We start from the raw sequence: 23,113 nt of genomic DNA, 5'->3' as shown, positions 1-23,113 counted from the left end.
TTTTGGTTGGTTTTGGGTTAATGGCCTAGAGTACTAAAATTCTTCCGCACTTCAGCATTGTCACACAGATGCTTTCCCGGATTGCAGTGTGGTTACAGTAAGACTCACAAACGTTAAAGGTAAATATCCCCCCATCTCATTAGTGTTTTAAGTGAATGTCATAATTTTTAAGCTGTCTGTTGAAGAAGATAATTAAGCTCTTAATACCAAACGTTGCATCTTTCCCTGAGTGATATTAATAAGAAAGAAACTTCTATACACCTCCTTGAAGTAGAACTAATTGTGCTTTTTCTCCTCCGAAAACACTTAGCAACAGTTGTAACCATGCCTTGCTTGCCCTCTCTCCTCTGCCTGGGTACTGCAAGTCCCCTGAGGGTAGAGAGCATGTCTATTTTGTGACTGTATACACAGCATAATACAATGCTTGGTACATAGTAGGTGTTCAATTAACAATAACCAGATGGCCAGGTGAATGAGTGACTTAAGTTATTCTTACTTGCAACATTAATTGCAATTCATTATACAGTAAGCAAAATGGGAAACTTAAGCTTGCCTTATACAATCTGTTGGTATAAGTAAAGCAGTTCTGAGGCTTTTTATTTTTTTTAACTTTAAGGTTATTTATAATGAGCAGTATCCATATGGTCCTCTAGTTTATATCTGCTCAGGGCCTGAGAAAGGCAGACAAGCTGTTACTGAAACTCTCCAGATGGTATGGTCTTTTCAAGCCCTTGGTTTAACTTCTACCAATGGAGTATTCAACAGAACTCATGTGTCTATCTGGCCCTATGGATGTAATCACCTGGCCCATGATATTTGTCCAAGCAGATAGTTTTCAACCTGGAAGATCATCCAAGGGCAACCTCCTACTCTCCTCCTGTTTCTACTTTCTGAAGCGTTCACCAAACTGTTTTATTAATTGGCTAATAAAAGTTGAGAAAATAGATGAGTCCTTTGGATTAGCACTGGATAATGAAGGTTGTCACTTTAACAGCACAATTTCTGTCCAAATCAAAGAAACCTGTTTTTATCATTTGCCTGTGCAGCTGTGTTGCGGGTAGATGTGATTTCCATTAGGCTCTTTAAAATGCTAAAATTAGCTTGCCAACTCATGACTGCCTGCGCAGACCCCAGCGAGTCCAAGAACCGCTGGCTGGAAACCAACACCATACCATATCCTGACCAGCTTTCCAAATTCTAGCATAAAATTCCCTCAAGTTTTTCAAGCCTAGTTACCATTCAATTCAAAACTGACTGTTGCAGTTTTAATATTTCAGGAGCTTTTCCCAACAATTTTGGATAGGTAGTAATCCCTGGGTGGTACAAAGGGTAAGCACTCAGCAACTTACCGAAAGGTTGGTGGTTCAAACACAGCCAGAGGCACTTTGGAAGAAAGGCCTGGCGATCTGTTTCCAAAAGGTGACAACCTTGAAAACCCTATGGGAGCAGTTCTACTCTGCAACACATAGGGTCACCATGAGTCCGAATAAACTTGACGGCTGAGGTTTGGGTTGTGTTTGTTTGTTTTTTCTTTGGCTTTGGATAGGTCAGTATCAGTCTTACTGTGGGCAGCATTCTGTACGCTTTCAGATGTGTTCATGTTCTCTCTAAAAGATTTTCTTAGCTTTTCAGTTTCATGGACTGTGATTGAATCCTAGAGCATCTTAACAATTCCATCATTAGCCCAAGTTAGACTATACATTTATCTACATTTTAAATATTGCTATCAAACAAATTAGCATGCTTCTAATGAATTTAATTTTTAAAAGGCAGAAAGGCACACGTCACCCTAATATCAGTCATCTGTATGTATAAGAAGCAGAAATCTGTCTCACCCAACTACCACCCATCATGATCAGTACCCCTTTGGCACTGCTCTTTTTATAAAACTGACTATTGGGAGTCCCTTTTTTAGGGTGAGCTGGATCTCAGAGGGACAGTTGTAAGACATAATGGCCTTGGACTTTTTTAAAAGCCACGTGGAGGTCTCTTTGTTTGAAGTTTGAGGGTCATTTAGCACCATAGCTTGGCAAAATGGGTTAACCTTGAATCTAACTTTTGAGATTGTTAGACCTTAACCTTTCAATTAAAAGGCTTTGTTTTCAAAAGATTAGCCAAGTATATAAACAAAAGGAACAGGCAGTGTTGAAACCCTCAAAGTGGCAAGTTTATGCAGATATCTTACCACAAAGCTGTTTGACTCTTTGATGCCACAGCATTGTACTCAATTTTTGTCACCACCCCAACTTCCATGCCATAGCTCAGTACCTCCAAGTCTCACTTGTACCGTCTGAACTAAATATAGTGCTGTACCAGTCATCGTCGGATCAGTTCCACTCACGGTGAACCCCAGGTATGTCAGAGTAGAACTGTGCTCCACAGGGTTTCCAGTGGCTGGTTTTTTGGAAGTAGATCTCCATCCAGGCCTTTCTTCTGAGACATCTCTGGGTGGACTCAAACCTCTAATCTTCCAGTTAACAGTCAAGGACATTAAACTATTTGTACCACCCAGAGATTCCTATGAATGGTACAAACCCACTCTTATCCATCTTGACCCCCCTTTCAACTTTTTCCCCTGGTATAACCGAGTGCACACCTTGTATGTTAGCCAAACTGATGTAAATATTCTTCATGCATTGTTATTAATTCCTCTTTCCAAAATGTATTTTCTCACTAATGCGCATTCAGACTACCATTGGAGAACTAGCTTAATTCTCTTTTTGCCTGTATTTTTCTGTAGCAAAGAGGTTAAGATCCTAAGTGTTACACCTATGTGGCTTTCAGTGGGTTGCTTACCTTCTTTGCTCCAGCTCCTCCCTGTCAAATAGGGTTGATGATACCTTCCACGTAAGATTAAACGAGTCCTTGCATCACATCTCGTTTATAATAAGTATTTGGTAAATCTAATTTAAGGTGCCCTGGCAGTACAGTGGTTAAACACTCGGCTGCTAACTGAAAGTTTGGTGGTTGAACCCACTAGCCACTTTGCGGAGAAAGCTGTGTCAGTCTGCTTTTGTAAAGATTAGCAGCCTTAGAAACTCTCTGGTACAGCACTATATTTAGTCCAGACAGTACTAGGAAGACTTAGAGGTATTGAGCTATGGCATGGAATTTGGGATGGTGACAAAACTGAGTACAATGTGTGGCATCAAAGAGTCTACTACTACTACTACTACTACTTTGTAGTAAGAAAACTCTGTGGAACCCTATATCCTATAGGGTCGCTATGAGCCAGAATCAACTCGACATCAATGGATAAATCTAACTTCAAAAAATATAGTATTCCTTCTGTGTTTCTAAGAAACCTGTTCAAACCACCCCAACTCTGCACTTCTAAACCACTTTACTCTGCCTTCCTTCTTTTCCAAAGCATTTATCCCCTTCTGAAATGCTATGATCCATCTATGTTTTTCCCTCTACTAGAATGTAAACTCTGTAAGGGAATAGATCTTTCATTTTTCTCACTGACATGTCCCAAGCTCTAGAACAGTGCCTGGCACATAGTAGGGACTCTTAAAAAATAACTTGCTGGTGCTCACTACTGGCATTCAGCCACAGACTTTGTTTCTGATCTCTAAAGCTAATTGTTTTGAAAGAAAGGATCAATCACCAGACCCCATATACTCTAAACAAAAAAAAAGGCTGTTGTGAGACCTAATTGTCTAATAGTCATAGAGAAGTACTGGTCACTCAGTGGTTAAGAGCTCAGCTGCTAACCAAAAGGTCAGCAGTTCAAATCCACCAGCCACTCCTTGGAAACCCTATGAAACCGTATGGGGCAGTTCTGTTCTGCCCTATAGGGTCACTATGAGTTGGAATCAACTTGATGGTAATGGGTTTAATAGTCATAGATTCAGAGCAAAATCTCAGGTAGCTAATGACTTAGCTTTTGTGTAGTCACTCTGGCTAGGCACAGGCTTAAATGATATAGTCTTAGGACTACCTGGAGATGGCATTGGTTTCTCCCCTTAAGCGAATTTCATAGATGGTATGCAACTGTAGAATGGAAAGTGGGGTAGGGAACCTCAACACCGAGGAGACTGACCCTGACATTATTCACATCCCAGTTCTGGTAATTAGCCCTAAAAGTAGAACTTCATTTGTTTTAGAGGGACTAAGCAAATTTGTTGGTGTTGTTTCTCTCACTTCTTTTCCTTGATGGAATTAATGATTTACACGTGTCTATAGTTTCTTCATGTGTTGGAATTGCCTCAATGGCAATGAGTTTGGTTTGGTATACTTTGTTAGTTTAAGGGACTACATTGCTAGTTAATAAAAAATGGCAACTGTGAACACATTTCTAATTTCAAATTTTGCTTCATCGTAAGGTTTTTGTGGCGTGTAGAAGGGGTCGATCACTCCTTTTTAAGAATTTGTCTTAACCTCCTGGTCTGCAATATTAAGTCTTTTTAATAAAGGTTGGATTAGAAACTTAATAGTGGCTTTCAAAGAAGACTTGTCTTTGCACAGGGCTATTTTTATGGAGTATGGAGTATATCTAAGGAAACAAATGATCTAATTGCATTCTTCCATGTTCAGAATGCCTACATAATAAGGCTATAAAATTGTGGTTGCCCAGAGAACCCCTGAGGGAGCAGGAGATCAGCGGGATGCAGACCCCAAATTCTCATAAAAAGACCAGACTTAATGGTCTGACTGAGACTAAAGGAATCCCGGCGGTCACGGTCCCCAAACCTTCTATTGGCCCAGGACAGGAACCACTCTCCGAAGACAACTCATCAGACATGAAAGGGACTGGACAATGGGTTGGAGAGAGGTGCTGATGAAGAGTGAGCTACTTGTATCAGGTGGACACTTGAGACTGTGTTGGCATCTCCTGTCTGGAGGGGAGATAGGAGGGTAGAGAGGGTTAGAAACTGGGAAAATTGTCACGAAAGGAGAGACTGGAATGGCAGACTCATTAGGGGGAGAGTAAGTGGAAGTATGGAGTAAGGTGTGTATAAGCTTATATGTGACAGACTGACTTGATTTTTAAACTTTCACTTAAAGCACAATAAAAATTATTAAAAAAAAATTTGTGGTTGCCACCATGGAGGGAATCCATCTAATGCTTCAAGGACCAAATTTTCCCAAGTTAGTTTTTCTTGGTGATCATATGAAGGGATCATAAAGAGAGGCTACAAATGGAGCTCCTATCGAATCACTTTTGTCCATCTCATGTTTTGCTTAGGTATTTAATTGTCAATTGCTTAACAGGTATAGAATTTTGCAATAGGATGTTAATGCTTCAGAGAAGAGAGGAGACTGCCCTGAAAGAACTTTAAAGCTAATGAAACATATCTTGCTTAAATATTATGTTTTTTATGAACCAAGAATACTTCCTTTACAGTGACTCATTGTTGTTGACATTCCTAGGTAGTCTAACCAGAAGCCTTTTTGTAGTTCAATATAAACATGTTGTTGTTCGGTGCTGTCCGGTCAGTTCCGACTCATAGCAGCCCCATATACAGCAGAATGAAACGCTGCCTGGTCCTGTGCCATCCTCACTAAACTTGCTATGCTTAAACCCATTGTTGCCACTGTGTCAACCAGTCTCATGAAGGGCCTAGTAAAGTGTCATCTCATGATTTGTCATCTTAAAAAGATACGGAAAGAGAGAGTGGAGGGAGAGAGCAGGCTGTCTCATTAGGGGGAGAGTAATTGGGAATGTGTAGCAAGGTGTATATGGGTTTTTGTGTGAGAGACTGACTTGATTTGTAAACTTTCACTTAAAGCACAATAAAAATTATTAAAAAAAAAAAAAAAAAAGATAATGGAACCTGATAGGACAGGTGCTTATTCAACAGGCCTGGGAGAAGGGAGAGCCCTCATCCCATCTGCTTACTCCGACAAAGCCTCCCAGTGGTAAGTTAGGTCTTTGCCCAACCCCTTGGCCTGAAAGCCAATCCTGAGCCATTTAAATGATCTGTGTGACTGAATGCTATGCAGGTTTATAAATACTCAATGAAAAGGACAAATACTTAACACAATTTCTAGTCAATACTCTGAGAACTAGACAACAGAATATATGGTTTTTAGCACAACTGTCAGATAATATGATATTCTCCCCATTAAGTTAAATCAGGCTCATTTGATATGAAATGACTGGAGGATTACCTAGTATTAGATTCACCCTAAAGCTACCTGCAGCTGGAGATGATTTTGAATAAAACATTTTAAAAGACACAGACACAAATCCAATAAATGAGTCTTAAAAACTAGATTGCCCTAATATATGAAAGTATCATTTCAAATAAATTAATCCCTTTGGGAAGCAGCAGTTCATTTGGGGCCAAATGAATGGATGTTTTGTTTAGTTGATGGAAAATATTCAAACTGAGTTGTTTTATCAGGACAGCAATATAAGATATATATATATATTTCATGTGATATTACTTCATATTACTATAAAGTTAAGACACCAATCAACTTGTTCAACCTTACAGACTAATATTTAGATCAAAAGTAAAAAGGGTATTATGTTGAACTTGGGGAAGAAAAACAGCATTTTTTTAGGCTTCTAAAAAGCTTCGGTTAATCCCAATTCAGGAGTTTATCATAAAAAAGAAAAGTAAATGGAATATTCAAGATTTGAGCTTTAGAAATGCTGTCTAATGACATAACCAGGAGCATTTTCTTAGATCTTGTTTTGATGCAGTCAGTACAAATTGGATCTTTTCCCTTTCCCCCAGCCCTGGAATGACCGTAATGCCAAAAGAGTTGACTTCTAAAAACAATCCAGTGGAATATGTGTTAGAAAATCTTCCAAGTCACTCTTTCTAACTTTTGGAATCTGTATAGATTAAGGTAACATTTGAGATCTTTTCTTCAGTTCTTAGATTATTCCAGCCAGAAAGAAACGAGACCAGTGAGCTGTAGCTTCATTTCTTAAGAACTCTTAGCCTAGTTCCCTGAAACACCACCATCCCAATTTAACCTTATTTGAACCTTATTTGTATAGGTCAGTTTAATGACTTGACAAAAAAACCCAAACTAAACCCGTTGCTGTCAAGCCGATTCTGACTCACAGCAACCCTAGAGAACAGAGTAGAACAGCCCCATAGAGTAGTTCCAAGGAGCGCCTAGTAGATTCAAACTGCCAGCCTTTTGGTTAGCAACGGTAGCACTTAACCACTGTGCCACCAGGGTTTCCGACTTGCCAGAGGTGGTGTGGAAATTGACTTTCAAAGCTGCTTTAGATTAGTTTAATGTTTGGGGTTATAAAGGGTGTGGCTCTTGCCTGAACACCCTACAAGATACAAGGTTCCTTGAATTACTCTTCCAAACAGGTTGGTGATTGTGCTTCCTATGCCCTAAAGTAGATGGCTAGCCATGTTTGTGTTTGTGGACAGGAGGACCAATTAATGGCAATCACTTATCTGATTCTGAAAGGTATAGTTTGGGGTATGTTAATTTGAATTTACATATAGAATAAATGAAACATCTGTCTTACCTACTTAGGCTTTATAAGCAAAAGTCTGCTCTGAAGTGGTAGGTTATTGTGATTGGACTTTCTTCTCCCTTTCCATCTCTGTGGTTCATGAGCTATATACGGATGTTCCAATATTACCAATGTAATCACTTCAAATGGGCAGCGATTAAAATCCTAAGTCTAATTTAGAATGGGTTAATGTGTGTCATTTAGAACTTTTCCATCCCTCAGTTAAAAAGTGTGTTTACTTGTTCCCACCTGCATTCTTGATCCAGTAACATTCCCCCAAAAATGAGAGGACAGTGAACTTCAGCTCAAGGATACTTGTGCATTTCTGCCAGCTTTGTTCATTTTCCACTCGCTCTGTAGCAGCTTCCTAGAATTCTTTCTATAACTGTGAGCACATTTGCAAAGCAGGCAGGTTAACTATTTCACCATCTTTTTTGGATCCTATGTGCTATGTTATCAAAACTTGTATGTTATATTCTTGTGTATGGCCACAAGGAGCAAGATAAGAAGTTGACAGATTCCCCCTTGTGTGTGCGTGTGTACTAGAACCTGAAATCACCTAGAGATTTCCTATCTGTTAACCTATCTAATTTGGCCAGCAACCAACAACTAAGCAAAAGAGCCTGTGTTCTCATTTCTTCTGCAAGAGCTTCCCTGGCCTTTTAGATAGCATTCTGGTAATTTCCTAACTTTCGGCATGCTAGAACACTGGTATTGGGAGGAGAGAGGGGTGTTATTAGGTTTCTGGTTCTCTGTAAACCTGAAATTCCACAAATAAACTATAAAATCCCTTTTCTTTCATCTTATTTGAAAGCAACCAAGTCTGTTTTGTGGGAAATCAGCTAAATCATGAAGAATCATCCTTAAATGATAATTGATATATCACACACACAAGGTAAGAGTAAACAATAAATGGTTAAAAAAAAAATTAAACTCTGGGGGTTAGCAGGGCTGCCACTATCCTTAGAGATGAAGTCTAAATGCCCTATAAACCAAAAAAAAAAAAAAAAAACCCAGTTGCCATCGAGTTGATCTGACTCATGGCGACCCCATGTGTTGCAGAGTAGAACTGCACTCTGTAGGGTTTTCACACCTGTGACCTTTAAGAAGTGATCACCAGGCCTTTCTTCCAAGGCATCTTTGGGTGGGTTCAAACCACCAACCTTTCAGTTAGTAGCCAAATGCTTAACCATTTGTACCCCCAGGGACTCCCTGAATGCCCTGTAGACTGGGGGTATCTTGCCCAATCAGAGTAGATCATATCTGAAGTGGAAACATGAGCCAGTGGCAAGCTTTTCATGGAAGGCTCATGCCAGTTTTAGGTTGAATTGAACACCAAAACAAAGGGCATATTCTACTGAAAGGGCCACCTAGAACCGAGAGACAACATATTAGATTCAGATAACTTAAAACTGATTATTATAGGAGTTTCTTTTCACAGATTTAGTCTATTTACAGAAATGTGACCAAAAAAAAAAAAGTTGCCGTCTATATATAATTACTACTACATATACCCCTGTTTGACTACTCTGTGCTGATGTTACAAGGCAGCTGGATTCTCCTTCCTTTAAACTCTTCCAATCACAGCACGCCTCTGAAACATGAGTTGTGGAAGGGTATGGTAACACTCAAGCAATGGCTTTGAGGATTATATAAATGAAGGGCTCTGCCTGGAAAGGGAAACCACACTGTGATTTAATATAATTCAGCCAAGCTATTAAAGGAGAAACTGAATATCACGCAGTATTTCTCACTCTGGTTTTTGGAAGAAGAGAAGTTTAAGATTACCTGCCTGCTTTTAAAGAGCCCTGATGTGGCATATATTATAAAATAATTCTACTAGTATATGTGGCTCTTGGTTTATAGCTTAGTGTTTAACATGCAGATGTTCTCAAAATAACTTATTTTCTTTAACTCTTCCAATGTCAGCATCGACTTTCAAGATAATGACTATAATAGCACATGAGTAGAAAATGGAAAAGGTTAAGATTTATGTACATAACTTATGAGCAGCCATCTAAGATAACAACTATTGGTCTCTTCCTGTCCGGAGCAAAAGAGTGAAAAACACCAAAGTCTTGAGGGAGCAATAAGTCCAACAGACTGATGGACCATATTAAAAAAAAAAAAAATGGGGGACCATATAAACCACACCTTATGTGACCCTGAGACCTGAAGAACTAGATGGTGCCCGGCTACCACTACTAACCACTCTGACTGGGATCCCAGCAAAGGATCCTGAACAGAAGGAGAAAAATGTAAAAGAAAAAAATCAAATTCGCCAAAAGGTCTGATAGAGACTGGAGGAACCCCCCAGACTACAGCCGTAAGACACCCTCCTGAACTGGAATTGAAGCCATTCCCAGAGACCACATTTCAGCCAAACAATAGACAGGCCTATAAAATAAACAGTAACACCCAAGAGGAACATGTTCCTTAGAACAATCAGTTATACGAGATCAAAAGAACATTTACCCATAAGCAAAGATGAAGGCAGGAAGGGGTAGAAAATCTGGATGAAAGGAAATGGGGAACCCAGGGCAGAAATGGAGAGAGTGCTGACACATTGTGTGGAATGCCACGAATGTCATGAAACACTTTGTGTATGAACTATCAAATAAATAGGAAACTATTTTTCTCTGTAAACTTTCACCTAAAGCACAATTTAAAAAAAAAACTTTTTTTGATTTGTGTTTATACGTGTCATAGGTGAAGTCACAGAGGAACTCAGATGCATAGACTGTTGTGAAGACACACACACTAGAGATGCAGGACATCCATGTTTATATACTTCAGGAAGATTTCATACGGGAATGAGGAACCACGGCTTAGTATGTGTTCTAGAAACACACTGCTAAGAGTCCATATGATTCCTGGAAACTAGTTTGGAACTAGGGAAGAAAAGTTAGTTTGGGTAGAAGCTATCTAATGTAACTTAGGAAGGCTACACATGAAAACAATAAAAAATATATGCTAATAAATTTAGGTAATGGTGTGAAGATAGGGACAGTGGTGGTTCAGTGGTAGAATTCTTGCCTTCTGTGCCGGAGACCTGGGTTCCATGTCCAGTCAGTACACCTCACGTGCAGTCTGCATGTGCCCGTCAGTGGAGGCTTGTGCGTTGCTATGATGCTGAGCAGGTTTCAGCAGAGCTTAAGCCTAAAATGAACTAGGAAGAAAGGCCTGGTGAGCTACTTCCAAAAACCAGCCACACAAAAATCCAGTCTGCAACTGATCATGAGGCTGGTGCAGGACTGGGGAGCATTTTGCTCCATTGTGACTTGAGGACAGGCAACATTAGATTACAACAACAATAATATGAAAACATGAGAGAGGATTGTTGGAAAAAGTAAAAATAGTGTCAGTGTGCTGGTATAGGAGTCAAATAGTACAATTGTTGTTAGGTACCCTCGAATCAGTTCCAACTCAGAGCGACCCTATGTAAAACAGAATAAAATACTGCCTAGTCCTGTGCCATCCTCACAACCCTTGCTGTGTACGAGCCCATTGTTGCAGCTGCCGTATCAATCCATCTTGTTGAGGGTCTTCCTATTTTCACATCACTTTGCCAAGCATGATTTCCTTCTCTGGGATCTGGTCCCTCCTAATAACATGTCCAAAATATGTGAGACAAAGCTTCTCCATCCTCATTTCTAAGGAGCATTCTGGCTGTACTTCTTCCAAGACAAACTTCTTCATTCTTCTGGCAGTCCATAGTATATTCAGTACTCTTCACCAGCCCCATAATTCAAATGCATCAATTCCTATTGGGTCTTATCCATTATCCAGCTTTTGCATGCATATGACACAATTGGAAATACCATGCATTTGGTCAGGTGCACCTTAGTTCTCAAGGTGACATCTTTGCTATTTAACACTTTATGGAGATCTTTTGCTGCGGATTTGCCCAATAAAATACATCATTTGATTTTTCGACGGCAGCTTCCACGGGTATTGATTGTGGATCCAAGTAAAATGAAATCCTTGACAACTTCAATCTTTTCTCCGTTTATCATGATGTTGCTAATTGGTCCAGTTGTGAAGATTTTTGTTTATGTTGAGGTGTAACCCATACTGAAGGCTGTGGCCCTTGATCTTCATCAGTAAGTGCTTCAGATCCTCTTTACTTCCAGCTAAGTAGGTTGAATATCTCAGGTTGTTAATGACTCTTTTTCCAATCCTGATGCGCAGTTCTTCTTCATATAGTCCAGCTTCTCCGATTATTGCTCAGCATACAGATTGGATAAGTGTGGTGAAAGGATACAAACCTGACGCACACCTTTCCTGACTTTAAACCATGCATTATCCCCTCGTTCTATTGGAAGCACTGCCTCTTGGTGTATGTACAGATTCCACATGAGCACAATGAAGTGTTTTGAAATTCCCATTCTTCTCAATGTTAGCCATAATTTCTTATGACCCACACAGTCGAATGCCTTTGCATAGTCAACAAAACACAAGTAAACATTTTTCTGGTATTCTCTGCTTTCAGCCATGACTCATCTGACATCAGCAATGATATACCTTTTACCACGTCCTCTTCTGAATCAACTTGAATTCCTGGCAGTTCCCTTTCAATGTACTATTGTAACGGTTTTTGCATGATCTTCTGCAAAATTTTACTTGCATGTGATATTAATGATATTGTTCAATAATTTCTGCATCCTGTTGGATCTCCTTTCTTGGAGTGTATACAAATATGGATCTCATCCAGTCAATAACAGCAGATAAGAAATCAAATACCACATCATTAGCAGATCAATGGGTGATAACCTCCAGATGGAGAGCTCTGGTAAAACTGGGTTGAAGCACACTGTACATGAGCCCAGAAAACCCCTATTCTGTCTTCCATGTCAAGTTGTACCCACAACACTGACCTGTCCAGCTCATTTGAGATATGCAAAGTACACATATTATAGCCTTGTTGAGCCATGTCCAGATGGCCCATATTAGCAGAAGAAGCAGGGCAGAGCATAGCCCTAGTGATCCAGTGCCAGCAATGTAAAGCAATTTCAGCAACATGATTTTTGAACCTCTATAATCAGTGGTTAAGCTTTTGATTACTAACCAAAAGGTCAGAAGTTCGAATCCACCAGCTACTTCTTGGATAACCCTATGGGGTAGTTATACTCTGTCCTATACGGTCACTATGAGTCAGAATCAACTAGACAGCCATGGACTTTTTTTAATAGTTCCCACAAACCACAATTTCAAGGTCATGTCCTTCCACTCATAGAAGTGAATTAAAGGAGAAAGTTAGATTCCAGTGTTCCTGTTCTGTACAGTTTATGGTAGGTCTAGAGGTCATCCTAGAGAGCTGGGGTGGAATGTGAATTTCTTCCCCCATATAGTAGGCTGGGTGTTAAAGTTGAGATGACTATACTTTTCATGTCAATTAATCCAACTCAAAGCCCCATGCGTCCATCTTTGGAAAAATTCCACCTAGTCAAAAGGGTGCAGGCCTATTCGAACATTATTTACTTTCTGAGAATCTGAGTTAAGTGTAAGGAGGGATTCTAGGATCAATCCTTTGTGCATGTCTTTGTTGCTACAAGCGTATAACTTGTGCCCAGCTTCCCCAAGAGGCTGGATCATACTCTACGAGTAGTTTTTTTTTTTTTTTTTTTAGGAGTATAGTTTTTCTAGCCCTAGTAAACTAAATGTTCAAACTAATAGTTATTGTACTGAAACAAGTGAGTAAAAATATAGTTGCAAAATTGATCATAAACTTAAGAATTCAACTCGTGAGCACTTTTCAGAAACTTGTAGTCAATTGGGTGGCATAGCTCAGACTAGAGAATGGGCCCCCATTTGACTTGCAGTGAGTTCCTTTTGGAAACCCTGGTGGCATACTGGTTAAGTGCTATAGCTGCTAACCAAAAGGTTGGCAGTTCAAATCCATCAGATGCTCCTTGGAAACTCAATGGGTCAGTTCTACTTTGTCCTATAGGGTCACTATGAGTCAGAATCAACTCGACGGCAATGGGTTTGGTTTTCGTTTGGGGGAGCTCCTTTTAAAGCTTGAATTCTCCTAAACACTCTTTCTAATGATGACTGTTCCTTAAGCTGTACTAGATATATTCCTAATAAAAGCTTATTTTAAAAGCAAAGTGGGTGGGGGTGGGTAGAAAATTAGGAGAAGTCATTTACAATGAGTCGAGTGTATTCAAAGTTGGCAACTCAAGAACTCAAACTTCCTACATGGCTTTAGAAGAAAAAAAAAAATATCTAAAAGGCCAAGCACTGAATAGTAGAGAGTGTACTGAAATAAATTTGAATTCTTTGATCTGTGAGTTGCATCTTTGACCTAGCCGAATGCTTTCTTCCAAGGAGCGAAATCAACATTAATGAGTCAGTTTGACCAAGTCTAGCTACTGCTACCAAGATAGAAAAAACTCCAGTGACAATGTATAATTAGACCATATCAAATCCCTCTACTGTTGTAGCTCAGAAACCAAATGAAAAGCTGAATGAAATGCCATGTTCAAAATACTCTGCTAAGCTACCTTCCTGTTCTTTGCTTGGTATATCTATTAAAAAGAAGGCAAGATTGGTTCAGTCTTTATGTAATGCGTTTTGTACAGTCTGCTTAAAAAGAATTTAGAAACAAACTGACACATACAATGTCTGGGAATAGGGAAATAGGGTCCCATGCTATAGGATCTAGATCTTTACTAATACTGGCTCTATCCCCAAGTAGACGAGTCATATACTTTCTTGCCCTCAGTGTCCTAATATTTAAAAGGAAAGGATGAGACCAAATTATTCCCTAGGTTTCTTCCAGCTCAATAGTTTAACACACTTGGTATGTCTTTAAGGGGACAAAAGATTGTTGAAGTAGACCAGTGGTTCTCACACTTGTCTGTACATTGGAGTCACCTGGGAATCCTTAAACTGAATTGATACCTTGGTCTCCTCCAGAGATTCTGATTTAATTTATTTGGAGGACATCTCTATCTTAAAAACTACATCTTAAAAACTCCCCAGGTGATGTGAGGTAGACCTTCTAAACTGTCAATAGTCATGATGCAGGTTTGGGTTTGACTTGGGATCCATTAGGACAGGCCTCTCTGGGTAACTTAGATTTTGTTCCTAAAGTTCTGTTCCCATCAGAACCTATCTTCTGTAGGCTGAGAAGCCAGAGCTGGGCAGGAGGTAGCTCTAACATTAGCAAACCCTCTTACCTTTTCACCTGGAGCTTTCCTAATTAAAGTATTATCCCTATGTGTTTCCACTTCTACTTATTAGTCCTAGCTCTTAAAGTTCTAAATGCGTTTAAACACTTGTGGCTAAAGCTATGTTGGATGCAACACAAGATTCTGGTGTCTCTGAAACCTAACTTCTGTTTAATGAGCACTTTCTGTATGCAGTGCACGGAAGTCTCTACATAAATTCTTACTGATTTCCGTATAATGGCTCTGTCAGCTATATTCCATTGTACAGGTGAGGAAATTCATATCAGATAAGTTGCCTCCAGCCACAGAGCTAAAAGACAGTGCATTCCAGGTTTATGGGATGCCGAAGCCTGAACTCTTAGCCACTTCGCTATACCATGTTGTCTTAGTTTCTTAGTGCTGCTGTAACACAAATACCACAAGTGGTTGGCTTTAAGGAACAGAAATTTATTTTCTCACAGTTTTGGAGGCTAAAAATCCAAATCAGGGTCTCAGCCTTGTCGATTCCGTCTTTATAGGTAGTCCCAAGTGTTCCTTGGTTTGTAGACAACCTCATGTTGTCTGTTTTCCCTGTGTCTGATCTATTCTTCATATAACTCAGAAGTGATTAAGTTTAGGATTCACCCTACGCTGCTATGATTGATCACATTACATCAGATTGCATTATGGAAAGTGGTTACATTAGATTACGTCCATCAGTATAGGGGTTAGGATTCCAACATAAATTTTGAGGGGATAGAGTCTAATCCATAACACACCTCTACTCAAAATCTACTGGTTGGGGACCTCCAACTCTGATTTGCCTTGGTTCCAAAGGTGGGGAAAAGCGTCTTGGTTCAGGATTTCATATGCCCTCTGAGTCCTCAGCAATGTTTCCAAGGGCCACAAGCAGTGATACGTCCTTGCTGTAAATACGTAACTTGTGTATAGTTCGTTGATCCCAGCATATTCTGCTACTGAGGCCCCTACAGCAGCATCAGCATTTACAGGAAAATCTTCTTAAGGAATCCTTTTCAGGGTGTGTTAACATAGTCTTATTCCCCAGTTAAACAGGCTGCAAAACTCTTACTGTCTGCTCAACTTGGCCCTTCTAAAAGCATAGGCATCCAGCAGTTAAGGGGGGGAGGAAACAGCATAACTTCGCTGCAGCATCTCGGGCAAGGTCCCTTATTCTGAAAAGGCTGCTTTGAAGATAGTGGTGAAGGCTGTTTGCTGGCCTCTTGGCCCCTGAGATTTGCCTTAAAGGTTAATATTTCACATGTTCTAATTCAGCACTTCAGCTGAGGCAGGCATAAGGTTCCAAAGGACAAGGAAACACATACACTGACCAGGACAAAGTACCAGACATTCTAGCAAAGATGTTTGTATTGCTTTGTCTTGACTCTCCTTGCTTCTCTTTTCTGTGTCCATTTTGTGTGGCTCTTTCTGAAAAGTTAATTAGTATGTTAAAGTCAGTGGGTTTCTGGCTTTTTGAAAACACCCTATAAAATGCAGATGAAAATCGATGGGATTTTTAACTGTGCTTACCTGTGTTATTCCATCTGATTCACAATGGGTTGCTAAGATTTCTGTAAAACAAAGCAAGACAAGAAAAGAGAGCACATACAGAAGAAAAGGGAATCTAGGCAAGGCTCAGTTTTGAGCTCAGCAACTTATTAGCTATTGATCCTGGTTTGCCCAGCCCGTTTCATTATTCATTAAATGGCGGCAATACATCTTTTTTCGTAGGGCTGACATGTTTTAAGTACTTGGTATATTAGGTGTTTCCCCCATTCCACTTAACATTAAAAACAGATTCTATGTCATCTGTGGAATGGTGCTGCCATCAAATAAGTCCTTAACTCAAGTTATTTGTTTTATCCACATTCTGAGACTGACCAAATTCCTGCTCACTCTGTATAATTACGGTAAGAAGGTACACTGGGGTCGGGGGTCAGGGGTGAGTTATAGAAGAGACAGACTTGTATGTGTCATCATATTGCTTCAGAATCCTAGAATGGTTAAGTACCAGCATTGTTGATACCATTACATTCCTGCTGGTGGGAAGGATACGGCAGTATAAAAAAAAGTGCCAGCCCACTCTGTCCCTGCAAAGCCCAGATTGACCAGTGTCCATCATGCTGGCAGTTCCAGAGTTCTAGACATTTTGCATGAATCACTTTGAGTAAGGGACAAACTATAGCTGATTCTTGTTAGTACAAATGGCACAGTCATCCCAAGATGACTCATGTAGTCTTCCAGCCTACATCTCTTGGAGCTTTCTCAGAATCCAGGAAAGATGTTGCAAGCTCTCGAATCTCTCCTAGTCATCTGATTCTAGTGACATGGAAGGAGGAAGTCCCCAGGTTCTTTCAGGGAGGTTTGTATTAAGTCCAAAATCCAAGTTAGATATCTTCACTCAAATGGGACATAATTTTATGGACTTACATTCCATTTACAATTTTCTGTTTAATGTGAGGCCTTAAAAATAAGTCAAGAATATACAATACATTGAGATCCTCATGTTTGCAGTTGTTGCTTCTTGTTTCTCTGCTCAAGCTTCTAGTGGAGACAGCCTGTCGCAGAGGACTACGATAACTAACCAAGCTTAGATGGGAAACTGTGAACCTTTGTGCATGTTTTGGGCTCTGGTTTGTAACCCCTGCCTTAATCCCTTGTGTATGTTACTTGACTAATTTTGTGCTCCTTGTTTAGAAAGGCCCCTGGGACTAAACCCAACAAATGAGAAGGCTGTTTGCCACTTGATTTTCCTACATCCACTTGTGCCCTCTGTGCATACTAGAGCTTGAAAGCAGCTCTCATAGTTTAGTGTAACCTAGATACTTCCTTCAACAGCACCTAGTCTGGAAAGGTAATTAAAGGAAATAACTGAGAATTGTTCTGCCCTTAGGATCCCTTTACCAGGACTGATCTCTTTCCAAAAATCAATTCATTCTAAAACCTGCTGAAGCAAATGGGCATGACTGACAATTCTGTAACCATGTTGGAAGGATTGTGCTTTCGAATGTTGGAGTTAAGCTGATTATTCTCAGCAAAGGGAAGCAAATCTGGAAGCAAGCCTTCTATCATCTACCACTTGGACTTTGGAAAAGTCCGTGATGGGGGGCCTCGCTCTTTAAGCCTGAGGAGAAAGGTGAATGTTATCACCCTGGTACATGATATACACACACACAGTTTTGTTAAAGTCTTTCTTTAAGCCTTTCACATTGTTTTGGAAATGGAGTTTATTTTTGAATCTTGGAGTCTATGAGCAGAGCCTACTTTCTGCTTATTTTGGGGATTATAGATACATTTCTGGAAACCCTGGTGGCTTAGTGGCTAAGTGCTACGGCTCCTAACCGAAGGGTTGGCAGTTCGAATCCGCCAGGCACTCCTTGGAAACTCTATGGGGCAGTTCTACTCTGTCCTGTAGGGTTGCTATGAGTCAGAATTGACTCTACGGCAATGGGTTTTGGTTTTTGGTTAGATACATTTCTAATTTGTATGGCCTCTATTGGAGACCTACTATAATAGTTATTGCAATCTAACATGCCGAGCCCTTTTCCCCAGGAATTAATGATAAAGGTACTTTTTCTCCCTTGTCTTTTGTAACTGCCCTATCATCCGAAAACAGACTCTTTGGTTCAGTGAAAGGATATAAACGAAGGATACCAAACACCTTTAAAACAATTCCAATGCTGCAAAAAAAGTTAGACTTAAATGTCCAAAGAGCAAACTTTTTGCTGTAAAACCAAGATCACCCCTCTCGCTTAGAATCCTTCCATTTCGGCCCAGTCCTCCAATAAATACTAGGTAGTTTTTATACCTGGTCTTAAGTAGTGAGATTACTGTGCCTTTTACAACTTTCTTGAATGAACCCGTATGCTTCCATTCCCTCCCCCAGGCCTCTCAAAGTACTTGGTCACATTTCTCAAATTCCTTTAAAATATTTCACTTTAGAATCAAAATTGCCAAACTTAATAAGCTTAGTTTTTTCTGGTCAGAAATAATATCTGGTAGGAGAGTGCGATATCAAGTTTCAATGATGAGAAACAATCTCTAATGCCTAGGTTATTTTTTCAGCCAATCCAATCCTGGACCATCTATCTAGCCCATGCCTGCAACCCATGTGTTGTTGAACTTGACATTGCCTAATCAAGACAGATTTGAAGAAATAGCTGCCCAAATACTTCAGGTATTCTCCATAAATAGAAACCATTTTGGAATACTCTCTTGTAGTTCTTGTACTGGATTCAAAGTGGGTATTTTAAACTGTGTAAATATAGCCTTGGAAGCCAAAAGAATATAGTGTAATTTTTTTTCAATTTTTTAAACAGATTTACTTGGGCAAAATTTATACACCATAGAATTTACCTTCTGTAAGTATACATTTTTAGTAATTTTATAAAGTTATGCAGCTATCACCACAATCAAGTTTAAGAATATTTTCATCACCCCCCCAAATCTTTTTTTTTTTGTCATTAATCTCTGACCCTACCCACAGCCCTAGGCAACCACTGATATGTTTTCTATTTCTATAAATTTGCCTTTTCTGGACTTTTCATATAAATGGAATCATACAATATATAGCCTTTATGTCAGGCTCCTTTCATCCAGCATGTTTTTAAGGTTCATCCGTGTTGTAGCAGGTATCAGTAGTCCTTTTTACTGCTGATAATATCCTGTGTGTATGGACGTACCACATTTAGTCTGTATCTCTTCACCAGCTGATGGGCATTTTCGTTGTTTCCAGGTTTTAGCTACTTTGAACGATGCTGCTCTTAAATATTTGCATTCATGTCTTTGTGTGGATTTGGCTTTTCATTTTTTTTGCCTAGGTTCCTAGGAGTGGGATGGCAGGGCTGTGTGGTGAATTTATCAGTTTCGTACTTTATATATACACATAAATATATATATATATTATTTTTTTGTAAAATATGTATAACAAAAACTAAACCCATTGCTGTCGAGTCAGTTCCAACTCATGGCAACCCCGTATTTACAGAGTTGTATTGCTTCATAGGTTTTTCTTGGTTCAGTCTTCATGGCAGCAAATCGCTGGGTCTTTCTTCTGTGGCACTTTTAGGTAGATTCAAACCACAAACCTTTAGATTAGTAGTCAAGTGCAAACCGTTTATACCACCCCTCCCCCCCCCAAAAAAAACCCATTACCATCTAGTCGATTCCGACTCATAGCAACTCTATAGGACAAAGGAGAACTGCCCCATAGGGGAGCGGCTGGTGGATTTGAACTGTCAACTTTTTGGTTAGCAGCCGAGCTCTTAACCACTGTGCCACCAGGGCTCCCTTATACCACCCGGAGACTTTATATATAACAAAACATTTGCCTTTTGAACCATTTTTAAGTGTACAATTCAGTGATATTAATTACATTCACCTCATTGTGCAGCCATCACTGCTATCCATTTCAAGTCACAACACAATGTAGTTTTTAGTAACACATAAATGGATCGATTGCATTTAGGATGTTTTTCAAGAAGAGTTTTCCAGCCTATAAAATCAAAACAGATTAACATTACCATTATTATCAGTTACAGTCCAGTCAGGAGAGAAACCACATCGGTGATTGAAGTAGATCTTAATGTAAAGAGCTAACTAGGTATAAAGTTGTTATCTAGATAGCTGAGAGCACAAAGAGAACCCTAAGTCATAAAAAAAAAAAAAAAAAAGTCATAACTGGTAAGCAAACTACAGAAATCACTACCACCCCTAACCCTGAAGGGACAAAGAGATTAGAATCATCAAACCTCAGAAGCTAGGAGGTGGGGGCTGCTGCTCCAACCTTTGAGAAGGGACTGCTGCTCAGCTATTGCTGGTGTCCCTGCATTCTGGGGAAGGGCACTGTTGGCCGGAGACCCCGACCTCTGGAGAGAGCACTGGGGAACTGATGCTGGTGTCTCAGAGGGGGACATAATAAGGCTAGTTCAGCAAGTGGTGGAAATGCTGAAAACTGGATTCAGTGGCTGTTATGGGAAGGAACTGTTGCTGCCTGGGTGAAGGAGCACTGCTAGAGTGCCACAGGAGCTGGAGGCCCTGAGAAAGCCCATGTGAAGCAAATCAGAATGTGCAAGTCCCTTCTCCAGCTTGGCAGCCTCCCTCTAGCACCCCCTATTGGCAGAGTCACCATGCAGCCAGCTGGCAAAGCAGAAATGTTGGCAGAGTTCCAGCCATAGCTTCAAAAAGCAGGTATAGAAAGGTGATTCTGAAGTTGAGACAACTGGCACGGACCACCCCGTTAGCTACTCAGCATCCACACATACCCTTCTGCACCTGTGAACTTCTCCCCTACAACAAAATAAGTGTTTCCATCCAAAAAAAATTCAACTATCCTTTGTTCAAAGGAAGACTTTCTCACCCTCTTCCCAAACTGAGGAGCTGAAACATTCCAGTATTCATTGTATCCATCCTGGTGGAAATAGTATCTTTGGGCTGCATTAACCACTCCTCGAGTTTTGCCACAGTCCCATCTGAATAATCTGCTACCCAAAGACTGAATTGTACATTTAGTATCCATACAATATTAAGGAAAAAGGAGAAAAGATAAGAAATAGGTAATGCGTAGAAATGTATGCATCCAACGAGGAAGGAAGGAAGAAAATAGGCATAGCTACAACAGTCCTTGTTACCATTCACGGGAATGACTTGTGTATGCTAACACTGAGAAAGGAGCCTTCTGCCTTACAAGTTTACAGTTCATTAGGTGGACAGACAGGTAAATAGACTCATGAAAGCCATGCAACAGCTATGTGTATTTGGAAGGGAGGAGGTCTTCCTTACTGTCTCAGAGACAAATAGATAATTGAGATGGGCAGGTATGGGGAGTGGGGGTAGAAATTAAAACGGAAGACACTTCTAGGAGAAATGAGTACCTACAGGTTGGTGTATGGGAGTGAAAGGAAATAAGGTGCATAAGGAGGAGCAAAATCTTGAAGAGCCTCACATCCAAAGCTGAAATCTAAATAAATTTGTCCTAAATGCAAAGGGGAGCCACTACAGGATTAAGCAGGCAAGTTTCAAACTTTATTCCTAAATTTAGAAAAACTGCATTTAAAAAAAAACCAAATCACAATTCAGCATAGAGAAACCAGAAACCATGGACTGGAGCATCATGGTTTTCGTGAGAGAAAAAAGTAGGGAGAAAAAATCTCCCAAAAAGGTTGAAAACCAGAGTAATCGCATTTGATCAGGAGACCATCAGCAGTTGAAGCTGACTTTCTCAGACTAGAGTTGGGATGAGCAGTTCTTTGAGGAGAAGGGAATATGAAAAAGACAGAAGCTGAGTGGGTAGGAGGCCACTGGTTGTAGATGTTTAATCCTGAAAGGGTCATGAAATGGTAACCAGAGGTCTACAGGGTCACACAGAAGCTTTTGCCTTATTTCTAAGGAGGTCTAAGTAACTTTCAAATTAAAGGAAAGGGCCTGCTGGGGAGATGAGGATGCAGGGAGGGTGAATGTCCATGTGCCTCCTTACATAGAGCTATGGTGATTTTTTTTTGGAGAAACTTGTTTTTAAACTAACTTAATTTCTGCTCCTGATGTTGTTAACATGGATTTTCCATTTTACCGACCATGATATTTGGAGAAGCTTTTAGAAAGCACATGCCATAAATTCGGGGGTGGGGGGGTGGTTAATAATGCTAAATAATAGCATAAAAATGCTATTTATACTCAATGAATTGCACAGTTGGGACCTCATAAGTTCATTCTTTCCCCAGCACAAGTTAAGTGTTACTGTTAAAAATGGACATCTTTTGAAGTACTTGGACAGCCCTGGAGATCACATGTAGAATCCTAATATTTTATAAAAAGCATTTATCAGTATGAATAGGATTAAATTCATACCACTGTTATCACTGCCTTTATAGTTAAGTGACTTTTGAAGAACTGAAATTTGTAATACCTAATTTCAGATGTCAATTGCAATCATGTCAGGCTCAGTATTGCGTTTCTCTTTTGCTATAAAACCTTACTTCTCTATGTATGACAAGTTTTGATCCCTGTGCCTTTATACTGTATTTTTTATGCCAAAGTTCCAATACAGACTACTTGGCTAAATAATCATTAAATGTTGCCAGATATCAAATGCTTAAGGAAAAATCTTTTAATCTTTCCATTTGGGGAATTACAAAGAAATCAGTCCTACCCACTCTCCTGCTTCCAGGGTTCAGCTAATAGGGGAGTAGGCACAAATGAGTACAGACAACTACATATGAGACTCTCTATGTGTAGGTCTATTATGGCACAAAGCCTGGGTTTGCTGTGTTATGATCTCACTGTGCCTCTTGAATTCTGCCTACAGGTGTCTGTAGGTTATGTTCATTTGAGACTTCTCCACTGGAAATCGCCTGGTGTCATTAAGTGTATGCTGGAGCTGGGGTTTGCTACCTGCCCTCTTGCCATGTCTAACGAAGTAGAAATAAGTACAACCAATGGTCAGCCTGACCAACAAGCTGCACCAAAAGCACCATCAAAGAAGGAAAAGAAGAAAGGTATGGAG

The 23,113-nt window shown here is 39.9% G+C and overlaps 1 protein-coding gene across 5 annotated transcripts in view; it reads left to right on the top strand.

The window, feature by feature from the left end:
- The window catches only part of DAB2 (DAB adaptor protein 2), a 57,606-nt gene that overhangs the window by 11,325 nt on the left and 23,168 nt on the right, over positions 1-23,113 (top strand). For 2 of the 5 annotated variants that reach the window (XM_023545437.2, XM_023545435.2), the window contains exons 2-4: positions 17,507-17,749; positions 18,679-18,790; positions 22,916-23,105. In XM_023545437.2, coding sequence (XP_023401205.2) covers positions 18,710-18,790; positions 22,916-23,105 — 271 coding nt within the window. In that variant the 5' untranslated portion in view covers positions 17,507-17,749; positions 18,679-18,709. The remainder of the gene's footprint in view (positions 1-17,506; positions 17,750-18,678; positions 18,791-22,915; positions 23,106-23,113) is intronic. The other 3 variants (XM_023545436.2, XM_064271497.1, XM_003407894.4) reach the window with 3 other exon arrangements.

This window comes from Loxodonta africana, chromosome 2 (assembly GCF_030014295.1).
Source record: "Loxodonta africana isolate mLoxAfr1 chromosome 2, mLoxAfr1.hap2, whole genome shotgun sequence".
NCBI lineage: Eukaryota > Metazoa > Chordata > Mammalia > Proboscidea > Elephantidae > Loxodonta > Loxodonta africana.
This window is presented reverse-complemented; position numbering and strand designations above follow the sequence as displayed.